The 12,335-nt window shown below is 50.3% G+C and overlaps 1 protein-coding gene and 1 long non-coding RNA gene across 5 annotated transcripts in view; one reads left to right on the top strand and one right to left on the bottom strand.

Moving 5' to 3' along the window:
* The window catches only part of ZFAT (zinc finger and AT-hook domain containing), a 137,564-nt gene that overhangs the window by 110,652 nt on the left and 14,577 nt on the right, over positions 1-12,335 (bottom strand). For 2 of the 4 annotated variants that reach the window (XM_032467923.1, XM_032467926.1), the window contains exon 2: positions 3,211-3,387. In XM_032467923.1, coding sequence (XP_032323814.1) covers positions 3,211-3,387 — 177 coding nt within the window. Of the gene's footprint in view, positions 1-3,210; positions 3,388-4,150; positions 4,218-9,374; positions 9,445-12,335 lie in introns of those variants that run through there. The other 2 variants (XM_032467924.1, XM_032467925.1) reach the window with 2 other exon arrangements.
* LOC116659861 lies at positions 139-9,621 on the top strand. The gene is made up of 3 exons (XR_004315220.1): positions 139-220; positions 5,380-5,383; positions 9,611-9,621. It is a non-coding gene; the product is annotated as an uncharacterized LOC116659861 (long non-coding RNA).

The following is a 12,335-nucleotide window of genomic DNA, read 5'->3' as shown; positions in this document are numbered from 1 at the left end:
TTGGAAAGCCAAGGCCCCTTAATCGCTCGGCAGGAAGGTGGTGGTGGTGAATTCGAGCCTCCTGACGGGGACAGGATGGACGAGGCTTCCTCACTCCCAGACTGGGCAGCACAGGGAGGGGTGGCTGAGCTCTAAGCCCCTGGCACTAAGCAGATTCTTTTTTTCCCTCACCTTTTACTGAGGCATCAGTGATGCATAAAAACTGCATATTTAGGTTTACGTCATTTTTTAAGGTGTGCAGGATGGTTTAACATATGTATACACTGAAATGTTTACCACAGTCAAGCTAATAAACACATCTACCACCTCACGTAATAACCGTTTGTGTGTGTGTGTGGTGAGAACACTTAAGATCTACTCTCTCAGCAGACGTGAAGTATACAGTGCAGTATTGCTAACTACGATCCCCATGCTGTACATCAGCTGCCTGGACCTAACCCAAAACATCGTGCGCTTTGAGCACCTTCTCCCAATCCCCCCCACCCCCTGGAAACCACTGTCATGCTCTCTGGTTCTGTGAATTTGGCTGCTTTAGATTCCATACGTAAGTGAGAACACACAGCATTTGTCTTTCTGCGTCTAGCTTATTTCACTTAGCATATGTCCTCCAGGTCCACCCATGTCGCAAATGGCAGGATATCCTTATTTTTTATAGCTGAATAATATTCCTCTATGTGCGCGTATCACATTTTCTGCACCCATTCATCCCTTGATGAACACAGGTTGCCTCCGTATCTTGCCCATTGTGAACGGAGTGGTGTTTTCCAAGAGCCCCTGTGGATGCCCAAAACAGCAGAGAGTACTGAACCCTTTATCTTATGTTTTCACTGATGCATATATGTCTATGATAAAGTTTATTAATTAGGCACAGTAAGGGATTAACCACAATCACTAGGAATACAAGAAAATAATTATAACAATAGACTATAATAAAGGTTATGCAAATGTAGTTTTTCCTCTCTTGCTCTCTCTCAAAATATCTTACTGCACTGACTCACCCTTCTTCTTGTGATGACATGAGATGATAAAACGCCTGCGTGATGAGATGGAGTGAGGTGCATGGCAGGCACTGTGATGCGTGTTCAGCTACTACTGACTCGCCGACGAGACATCAGAAGGAGGACCACCTACCCCAGGTGATCCTGAGTCACAGAGCCAGGACAGTGTCTATGGCTGGATATTGATGGGTGAGGATCTGGGGTGGGACGGAATGAGAACAGCCCTCTATTTAAAATTTATGAATTGCTTATTTCTGGAATTTTCTATTTAATATTTTTAGACTACAGTTGACCAAGGGTAACTGAAACCATGGAAAGAAAAACCACAGATGAGGGGGGATTGAATGCTGCAGTGGGCATAGCGTGTGGGTATCTCTGAGATCCTGTTATCATTTCCTTTGAATATGTGCCCAGAAGGGGAGCCGCTGGCTCATGTGGTCGTTTCATTTTTCATTTTTTAAGGAACCTCTCTCCCGCTTTCCACAGTGGCTGTACCAATTTACGTCCCCACCAACAGTGCACGGGGTTCCCTCTGGTCCCCTCGCCAGCACTTCCTACCGCTTGTCTTTTCCGCCACAGCCATTCTGACAGGTGTGGGCTGACAGCTCACAGGGGCACTGACTTGTGTCTCCCTGAGGATTAGTGATGTCAAGCACCTTCTACATACCTGTTGGCCATTTATGTGTCTTCTGTGGGAAAAGGTCTATTCAGGCCTTTTGCCCATTTTCTAATGGGGTTATTTGACAGATTCTCAGTGCCTGACAAACATCTGCCCTCGCCCCCCGCCTCCTCCCCAAAGCAGAGAGCAAAGGCTGAGATGTGACCGTGTGCGACCTGCCACCTCCCCTGCTCCCTCTCAGGGGAGAGGACAGACCGGCCCAGGGCTGGGCTGGGGCAGAGGAGCGCCGCGGGCAGCCCACCCGCGTCAGCGGTGACGGGGCAAACACGACCTGCCCTTCTCTGGCTGTTGCTACTTTCAGTGGCTGGATTCTCTTAGTTTTCACTTTAGGCCACTAACAGTAACGGGGCGAAGGGCTCCTAACTTGCCAAAGACTCAGTCCTCCGTCAGGCACATTTCTCTGGGCACCCTGGGCACAGCTGGAGGGGCTCACGAACCAAACTGCTCTTCATCTGGAGCCTCTCCTTGTTAACGGTGTCAGCCAGATGATCAATAAGCCAGCCTGTTTAGAAACGCCACTCTAAGTATTCCCGGGAAAGAGCCATTGGATTATGAGTGTGACGAATGAATCCTGCGGCAGGACGTTCACAGCCACAGACCTTCTGCACAGGAGACTGGCCGTTACCTCTCATCTTACAGAAACAGCTTTGCTTTTTGTTTTTTGGGGCTTTTTTTTTTTTGGTTGGGAGGGTGGGGGGATTTTTCAGTCTCTTGTTTGCAGCTGTTCCTCCTGTACCGTGTGTCTTCTCTGTCTGCGGGGACCTAATCACAGAGCCTGGATGGTTTCCCTAATCCTCCACCTGGGGCATCTGACAGCATGCCGTGGGAGACGTCTGGACCCTGCAGACGAGACCGACCTCACTCCCAACACTGACTGTGAACCTGAGGGATGCTGCGAACCAAAGCTTGGCGACGTCAACTCCTTGTTTCAGGGATACGTGATCGGTCCAGCAATGCTGCCCCTAAGACTACACGCATTCATTCATGATGTGTGTGATCGTAACAGCTTCCCTTACTGTCTCCTCTGTACCAGGCGTCATCCTTGGTGCAGTCACTATATGCTTTGACGTAATCCTTACAGCCCCCTGGAGACAAGCAGATCGATCTTCATTTTTCAGAGAAGCAAAGTGAGGCTCAGAGAAGTCAAGTCATTTACTCAGGTAACACAGCTAGTAGGTGCTGGAGCCGATTAAACCCACGCCTGTCTGACCACAAGCTCATGCTCTTTACCCCGCTAGGTGGTGCCACGTCGTCTCATTCATTCACCCATCCATCCATCCGACAATCAGGCACTGGAGAAGCACCTACGGGGACCGGGCGCAGGGAAGTCAAAGACACAGTCTTATTTAAGCAGATCTTAACTAGAAGTTCTCGTGACTTCTGGTTGGAAACTCGGATCTTCTGGGTCTCTAGGCCAACCAGACAGAAAATCAGAGTCAAAGCATCTGAGAGCGAATCAGCACCTTCATCGCTGACAGGCACACCCACGGGCATGGTGCCCGCACCTCACACCCCGCCCCCCAGCCCCCTTACCATCTCCGCTTCTGCCTGGGTTGGTGGGTTCAGGGGTGCTCAGAGGCCTAAGGGGAATGACGATCTCATCCACATTAATCCCTTCTTCGGCGTGCTTCTCAGAAACGTGGGAGAGGAGCTCCGACTGACTTGGTGAGAAAAGGTTACAACATTTACACATGAAGATGGCTGTGTTTTCTGCAAAGAAAAGAAAAAAGCAGAATATGTTATTTCACAAAAACAGTGATTACATCTAATTGCCAAAGGAAACTACTAAAGCTGCTCTTCTTCTGGGTCGCCAGACTCCACCCAACGGTGTCCCTCTCGCAGACGCCACGCGGCCGCGCAGCTCTCCGCTAACTCCAGGTGGTCCTGGCTGCCAGGAAACTCTTCCTTCAGGATTCCAGATCCTCAGTCCTCCTGGGTAGTGTCTAAGATGGGCCTCCCTGTTACCAGGATCTACTCAAGAGCCAAGATTCAGTACCAACATGGCAAAGTAAAAAATGAATACGGAACCTGAAAATTCATCCAACCTTCAAGTGAATGAATGGCGTTGACAATGTGAATTAGCCTAGTGAGACTCATTCAAATTAGGTGCAAGGAGGAAATGACCAAAACTGCATTTCTCAGGAGCCAGCACACCCTTCGCTGGCTGGCATGGGAATCTGTTGCTTCTTCAAGTCACTTTGTTCCTATTTAAAGTATTATCCTCGTTCACATTCACTAACAGTCCATTATGTTCATCCCGTTATGCTAGGCAAGAAGACATATGGGGGGGGGGGGACACCTAATTTTTGAGTCTGATAAAATAATTATAGGCACATATAGGAATATTAAATTTAGGATCCAATAACAAAAGCTAGATTTTTTTTTCACATTTACACTGAAGGGAAGAATGGGTATGATGGTGTTGAAGGGCAAACTTCAACTCCAGCCCCTAAATGCGGCAAAGCTGGCTGACCTGGGAGCAGTGGTGATGATCTCCAGGTTGCAGAGCTGAATCGAAGGGCAGGTAACGTGCCTACTCTGCAGGGGAACACAGCAGGCACTTGGTAAACCACACCCTGATTCAATCCAACCCTCCACCCACCACGTGCTCTGACCTTGCAGCTGCAGCAGCTGAAAATCTGCGCCCGCGCGGCCCAGCTCCCTGACCCCCGCCATCACCAGCCTCACAGGGACTCTGAACTCGGCCCAGGAATCAGACAAGGGCTCTAGGCCACTGACCGTCTGTCAGTGTGAACAGATACAGCCCTCTTCCCCTCTCCTCACCCCTGCCCTCACTGTCAGCCGACGACCTTGCTCCCTGTTTCACCTGAAGCAGCCAGAAGACAGCTCCACGAGCTCCCTCCGCCTCACCTGTCCTTCCACCTGCAGCCTCACCTCCCCCTGGCAGCTCCTGTTGGAGGCGGGTGGGCCCAGTGCGGCACTGAGGCTGTGTGCGTGTGGCGTGGGGAGCAGCGGGAGTGGTCCGCCCCGGTGCGGGCAGGGACATTGTTTAGAACTGGCAGCTCATGGTGATAATAAAAAGCAAACCAACATTTTAACACTGTTACTGCTTCTACATTTTCTAAAGACAGTGCACCCTTAGTGCCTGCACCTGGGAACACTGCTCCCACGGCCTCACCCCGGAATACACTGCACAAAGGGCAATGCAATGGCCTGTGTGCTCTGAACCCCTACCTCTCCCACCTTCTCGGTGATGTCAATCCAGCAACTTTTGCTTCTCTCCTCAGATCATCGATTCTTCCCTCCCTCCTGGTCTCTGCCTGCGTGCTATTACTCCCATCTCAGAACGAAACTCAACAAAAATCTCTCTCGATCTCCACTCCCTCACTCTCCCCGACCCCACTTTTCTCCTCTTCACAGCAAGGCCAGAAACGAGACGAGAAAGGAAGGCAGGAGGCCAGCACGACGTTGCCCCAGTGAGGACAGAGCCCCCCAGGGCACCAGAGTCACAGAAACGAGACCCTCTCTGTGTTGAAAGAAAGGGTTTCTCCAGGAACAAGCAGGCGGAGTAATGACCTAAGAGAATTCTTTCCTACCAGATAAGACAAGAAACAGAAATTTAACAAAGCAGAACATTGTTTCATCAATGAAAATTTCTCATGAATACTGTCGATCGATATTTTATTTCTTTTCAAGAAATGCTTTATTCCTAAGGAGCCCAAAATGCGTCCAGAACAAGAGGAGAGTGCAGGGGTACTGTTTCCTTTATAAGAGGCCGTGTCATTTTCAACATGCTTCCTGCTGACCCTACAACGACCCTACAATTTAGGCTAAAGGGGTTTGTAATCCCCATTCCACAGGTGAGGAAACTGAGGCTGAGAGGGAGAGCAATCTGCCCAAGTCAAAGCCCAGACCCTCTGCCCCCTGCCTTTGACATGGGCCACGTCTGGCTAGACCGAGAGCTGAGTGCCTCCCAGTTAGAGCTAAAATGCTGATCACTGTAGCCGACCACGCCTGACACGAGAATCATTACAGAGGAGAGCACAAGCCCCAGATCGTGTGTCAGTGTCCTTCTCGGTCGTTTCCGCGTCCACAGAGCAGCGGCCATGGGGTGGCCTCCCCACAGGCACTGGGGATGCAGAGGTGAGTCAGGTCCCGCTACAGAGGAGGCCACCACCCCACCGAGGAGACAGACACACCACAAAACAACTGCATCTTAGGGGTCTTACTGAAACTACCCCCCAGCGGACCTGGAAGTATTCCTGACTCCGTTACGCTTCCAGGAGAAGGGGAACTCTGTGACACGTAACAGAGCAGAACTCCTGGGGACCGGAGGGTTATTGCGAAGGGCCTTCTAGTTCACAGGCACACCAAGCATTGTTTGGAGACCAAATAAATAAAACTGCTTTTGCATCTACATATCACAAAGCGTTGGAGACAGCAGTAACTGACCCACCATCCCGCTACCCGACACTGCCCGAAGGCCTGAGGGACCCAGGGTGGCGCCTGGCTTTGGCCACCTGCTGTCAATCAGCACATTTCCCAAATGACCACTGTGTGTCCCGCTCCAGGTCTGGAGTCCCCAGGGTGCAGGCGGAGACAAGCACACGTGACTGAGGATGAATGTCACATTAATGGAGTGCTCAGTATGCGGTGGAGACTGATACGGGGCCAGGATCTGGGCTGCCATCACAGAAACCAGGTTCCGGGGAGCCTGGCTCTCAGCACCGTTCCTGCAACACGGGTGAGCCAGAGGTCGCCCTCGGAGACGCTCGCTCAAGACTTCCCATCAGTGGTTCTACATGTCGAGATCCTGCCTTCAGAGTCACCCAAAATGCCACCGAGGACGGTGCACAAAGATGCTTGACACCGAGGTTAGTTATGATGGCACGTTCCAAAAACCTACTGCATGCTCTGCAGCCGGCAGATCACAGCCCAACACCCCGGAGAAACTCCATGGAGCCACTGAAAATCGCATTTTCACAGAACCCTGAATGGCACAGAAAATGCCCATAACAAACACTCAGTTCTGTAGGGTGGGACGCACCACTGCTTGGCACGCACGTGACTTCATGACTAAGGGAGAGACGTTATTTACGAGTGGGTGGATGGACAAACAGACGGCCAGGCTGAAGGAAACACCAAAATCCTGACTGCGGGACTCTTTTTTGTTGTTGTTGTCACTTACAGATTTCCCACAATGAGCCTAGATGAATTCTGAACACCAGAAAGACCGCTGGCCCTCCTGAGAAGCAAGGTAAGGGAAAACACAGCGGCGAGGACCTGGTTCTGAGTGACGAGGGCCGGCGGCTCCAGATGGAGGCCTCTGGTCAGAGGCTGAGGCCCCCAGCCTGGCACGGGGGGCCTTCAAGGAGTGGGCGAGCCAAGACGCGTGCTGCAGATCACAGACACGTGGGCAGAGGGAAGGCAGCAACCCTTGGCTCAAGTGCTCGGAAGGCTTCCAGGAGGAGGCATGAATGGACCTTAAAAGGCAACCAGGGGCTGGACTAGCGGCTCTGGGAAAGGTACCCAGACTCCAGTGTGCACCACGCATGGGCTCCAGGCCACCGGCCACAACATGACCTCATGCCCCCCGCCCACCTGCTAGCCAGGGCCCATCCTCCCCGTCCTACGGGTGTGGGACAGGGGTTCAGAGAGGCTGCCTGCCCCTCGGCCACACCGCCAGGAAGTGCAGGGTCAAGGCGGGACCCAGCTTTACCTGACCCCAGGCCCAGGGTCTCCACTGTGCCTGGTGGACCTTCCCGGGTCAGGCAGAGAACACAGCTACACAACAGCCGGCAGGACCCCGAGCGGTGCCAGTGGCTGGGCTCTGTTTTGCTACCAACAGTGCAATCTTGTGTTTAAGAGCAGGCTGTTCGGAAGCCCCGGCAGTGCTCCCTCCGGGACATGATCCGTGAATGCCCCCTAGGCCTCTAACAACGCGAGAAACCGTGCGCTCTTTAAAGATGCTCATCCAGCAGTGTACAAACAGCCAAGTGCCAAAACATGCAGACAAAGTGCCCGCCCCGGCTGCATCCCCTAAATACCACGAGCTGTTGATCTACCAAAATAACAACAGAGCGGCTCTTTTCATTTTCTGTCATGGACTAACGTGAAAAAATGCATCTTGTACCCTGAAATACAATCATAATTATGTTGTCAGCTAATTCTGATGAAGATGCTATAATTTGGATGCATTTTTAGGTTCAATTACTGTGCACTCGTCCTTATCAAAAGGATTCAAAGGGAAAATGACGTGTTCAGCATAAGGAAAACCACAGAAGTTTGGGGTTTGAGCATTCAATTTCTATGAATTTTTTTGCCAGCTTTTAACCAGCTACGCCACATTGTTAAAAAGGAAAATCTTAAAATAACTGCATAAACAAGTCCTAATTTCTGAGCTCTGATTTGCAAACACTCCTGGCCAGGAGCAGCCAGGTCCTGTCTGTGACCTGACCTCCCACCTGCTTACCCCTGCCTGGGGACCAGAGAGGAAGGAGGGCCACTGTTCCCAGAAGGTCATGAACTCGATGGGCTTACAGGTCCTGGAGGGTGGCTGGGCCCCTTCAACTCTGGGGAGGGTCACTGGGAGCCAAAAGATCACAGCTGTGGGGTGGCTGGGCCTCCTGCCCCTTCCTTTGGCAACGGGCAGCCCTCATGTCAGCTGGAGCTGGCCAGCTCCTGAGGTACCCCCGTCAAAAGCTCAGGCCCTCGAGTAAATGGACAGAGAAGGCCAGGAGCACGCGGAGTGGAGACATCGCCCACCATCCTTCTGAGATGGAGAGCATCCATGAGCACAGAGCTCTCACTGTGCATCACAGGGAGGGAGGAACGCACACACCCCCACTGCCGCCCCCAGAGCCCCCTGCACAGAAGGCAGGAGAGGAGGTATCTGATGTCACTGACATGAAGGGTCTCAGGGACCCTGAGCAAAAACTCAAGATACGTTTTCTAACAGAAGCGATGTCAGAAATGGCCTCAACATCTGAGAGGTCTCACGGGGACAGCCGGGACTGGGTGGCACGAGTCCGGGACCCCAACCCCTGACTGGCTGCGCACCGAAGGGCAAGCCACTGACTCCTTCACTCACAGCAGGCAGGGCTGGAGCGGGCAGCCCTGGGCAAAAGGCCCGCCCTCCGGTGCCTTCCAGGCTGGGCTTAAGGATGCAGGAGTCACACACACACACACACAGCAGCTCAGAGTCACTGAGAACAGACAGGTGCTGTAGGCCCCGGGGGAAGAGGGAGAAGGCGCGGGCCACCCGGTTCCTACACCCCACGCTTCCTCCTTCAAAGCAACGAAAGCGCGCTGTTCTCCTACATTAGAGCCCGCCTGCCCACCCAGCCCGGCCCGAGATCGGAGACCAGGATGCCGAAGGGGAGCTGTCGGGACCTGCTCGGAGACACGGACTCCCAGCCACACCCCGAAATGGGCTGCATCCCATTGAAAGCTGCGGAAAACCAAACAGGGCAGGCTGGAGGTAAGCAAGGAAGAGGCAGGAAGGCGCCAAGGCCCTCCAGGTGGGGAGGTGACGGGCAGGCGCGGCAGAAGCCGGCAGGCGCTGGATACAGGGCTGTCGGGACGCGGCAGTCCCCGCGCGGCCTAAGCATCCCAGCACACACGGGCGCGTTCAAGTGCTGTGGCTTCTCTCACAGGCTGCTTGTGCGGACACACAGCGGCACAGCCACTCTGGAGGACAGTTTGCTGGTTTCTTACAGAACTAAACATACTCTCACCATATAAACCTGCAATCATGCTCCTTGGTATCTGTTCAGAGGAGTTGAAAACTTATGTCCACACAAAAACCTGCAAAAAAAAAAAGGTTTATAGCGGCTTTGTTCAGGATTGTCAAGACTTGGAAGCAACCAAGATGCCCTTCAGTAGGTGAATGGATAAATAAACTGTGGTTCATCCAGACAATGGAATATTACTTCATCACTAAAAAGAGATTTGTGGTGCCTGGCTAGCTCAGTCGGTAGAGCATAAGACTCTTAAAATTTGCTGTCAAGCCATGGAAAGACATGGAGGAAACTTAAGTGCATATTACTAAGTGGAAGAAGCTAGTCTGAAAAGGCTACACACTGTATGATTCCAGATATATGACATTCTGGAAAAGGCACAACTATGGAGACAGTAACAAGATCTCCAATAAAAAGTTTAAAGACAGTAAAAAGGTGGCCAAGCTTAGAGGTGGGTAGGGTGGGAGGCAGAGGATGAACAGGCAGAGCACACAGGGTTTTGAGGGTGGTGGAAACATTCAGGATGATACCATACAATGGATTCACGACATACATATTTGTCCAAACCCACAGACCGTAGAGCAGCAAGAGTGAGGCTTCATGTAAACACCGACTTCGGGTGACGATGACAGTGACGTGTCAATGTAGGTTCTCCAACTGTAACAAATGCACCATCTGGGGTACATGTTGATAATGGGGGAGGCTGCACGTGGGGCAGAGGGTATCTGGGCAATCGCTGTAACTTCCTCTCAATTCTGTTGAAAACCGAAAACTTCTCTAAAAAAGAAAGCTTTAAAAATAGACATCGTGGCAAAAAAGTTCCAGAAAGATGGAGTAGATGTGCTTTTCCCTCTTCTTCTCACTAAGCACAACTAAAACCTGCATATTTTAGATAAAATAAACATAAAGCTGTGGCGGGCGGAGAGAAGGCAGCAAAACCACCTTGCAACCTGAGGAACAAGACGGAAAGGGCCCGGGTTTCCTGGTCACCTCCTAGAACCCAGATGCAGAAACACCAACAGACAGCACTGCAGCCCACCACCCTCCCTGCCAGAAGAACCAGTGACCTTAAAAATGGGACAATTAAAAACACACAATCTGAATAACAGAGAAAATAGACTGAAAAAGAACAACGGAGCCTCAGGAACCTGTGGGACTGTAACAAAAAAATCTAACTTTCAGGTCGGTAGAGTCACAGGAGAGGAGAAAAGACTGGGGGTGGAAAAGTATTCAAAGACATAATGGCTGAAAATTTCCCAAGTTTGGCAAAAGATGTAAGCCCGCACAGTCAAGCAGGTGAACCCAAAGAGATCTGTGCCATGACACATTATTCTCAAACTTCTGAAAACTAAGAACAGAGAGAAAATCTGAAATTAGCAAGGATACAATTTCCTGAATGGAAGAACTGTTTGAGAGACGGCAGACTGCTCATCAGACACATGGAGGCCGGGAGGAAGTGGCACAACATTTTTCAAGGACAGAAAGGAAAGAACTGTCCACCCATAATTCTACACCCAGTAAAACTCTCCTTCAGGAATGACGGGAAAACCAAGACATTCCCAGATGAACGAAAAGCTAGAGAAGTTATTGCCAGCAGACCCAGCGTAAAAGAACGGCCAGAGGACGTTCCCTAAATAGAAGGGAAATGTGAAAACGATGACTCCTGGGGACATCAAGAAAGGGAAAATGAACAAAGGGGAGTGTAAAAATACGGGCAAATACATCAGATTTCCCTCTTCCTATTAATTTCTTAAATTATGTTTGACCATGAAGCAAAAAGTGTAACTTTGTCTGATATGGTTCTCAGTGTCTGTAGAAGAAATTTTTATGACAATGATATTGTAAATGGGGAAGGCAAAAGGATAGAGGGTTTATACACTTCATTCAAATGGGCAAAATGTGAACAAACAGTTCTGCATCTTGACTGCAGGGGTGGTCACACAAATCTAAAACATGGATTAGAATCATATATGCCCATTGTACCAACATTAATTTCTTGGTTTTGATATTGCACAATAGTTACACAAGATATAACCACTGAGTTGGGATGCTGAAATATGTATATATATATAATTACTGCCCCCCCCCCAAATGTAACCATTTGAGTAAACCAGGTAAAGGGTATATAAGACCTCTCTGCCCTACCTGTGGAACTTCCTGTGAATCTCTTATTATTTCAAAATACAAAGTTAAAAAAAGTACTCCAGCAAGGAACACACACCAATGGCTGCCAGTCTGGACCCTCTGGAAGGACGTTACATTTGAGAAGAGGAAGGTATACTGCTTGGTGTGTCCATAACCCATCTGATCCCAACCACTCCAGGTCCCTAAGTCTCACAGACGTGGAGCAAGGCAGCTCGCAGGCGGACAGCTGCAGGGGGACAGTCCAGGTCCCTGTGCCCACCTCTGTGAGATGGCAGGGCTGTGCGGGCTCTTCACCCCACATCTCTGTCCGTACCCCCTGTGCTCAGTACCTGTAGCCAGAGACCCACTCATCCATCTTCCTCTCAGTGATGATGCTGCCAGGGAAACAGTAGGCACTCAATAAATGTTAGATGAACCGATGATTACAAACACGCTTAAACATCTATTGATAACCACAAGACAACAAAATGCTCAGTACTAGACTATTAAATTTCTCTATTTAAAAGCTATCGCATAAAAAAAAAAATCTCTTTCTTCCTCACCTTGATTAGTATAAATCACCCTTCTCTGCTTTGTAACTGTCTTTTATGTGGAATGATTAACTTTAAAGAGAGTTCAACAGCCAAAACTAAGACCCTATTACATTGCCTACCTTATGAGAAGAGAAGGATGGCAAATTCTTTCAGAGTTATATTTTTGTTTTCCTGTTTTTCACTTGCCCTTAAGTTATTAAATTCATCAGAGCTGGCAGCTTCCCAACAGGATCAGGAATATTTTAGCACCATAAAGCCAGATTGCTGTCACATCCAAGGC

The sequence above is a fragment of the Camelus ferus genome, chromosome 25, assembly GCF_009834535.1.
Source record: "Camelus ferus isolate YT-003-E chromosome 25, BCGSAC_Cfer_1.0, whole genome shotgun sequence".
Classification (NCBI taxonomy): domain Eukaryota; kingdom Metazoa; phylum Chordata; class Mammalia; order Artiodactyla; family Camelidae; genus Camelus; species Camelus ferus.
This window is presented reverse-complemented; position numbering and strand designations above follow the sequence as displayed.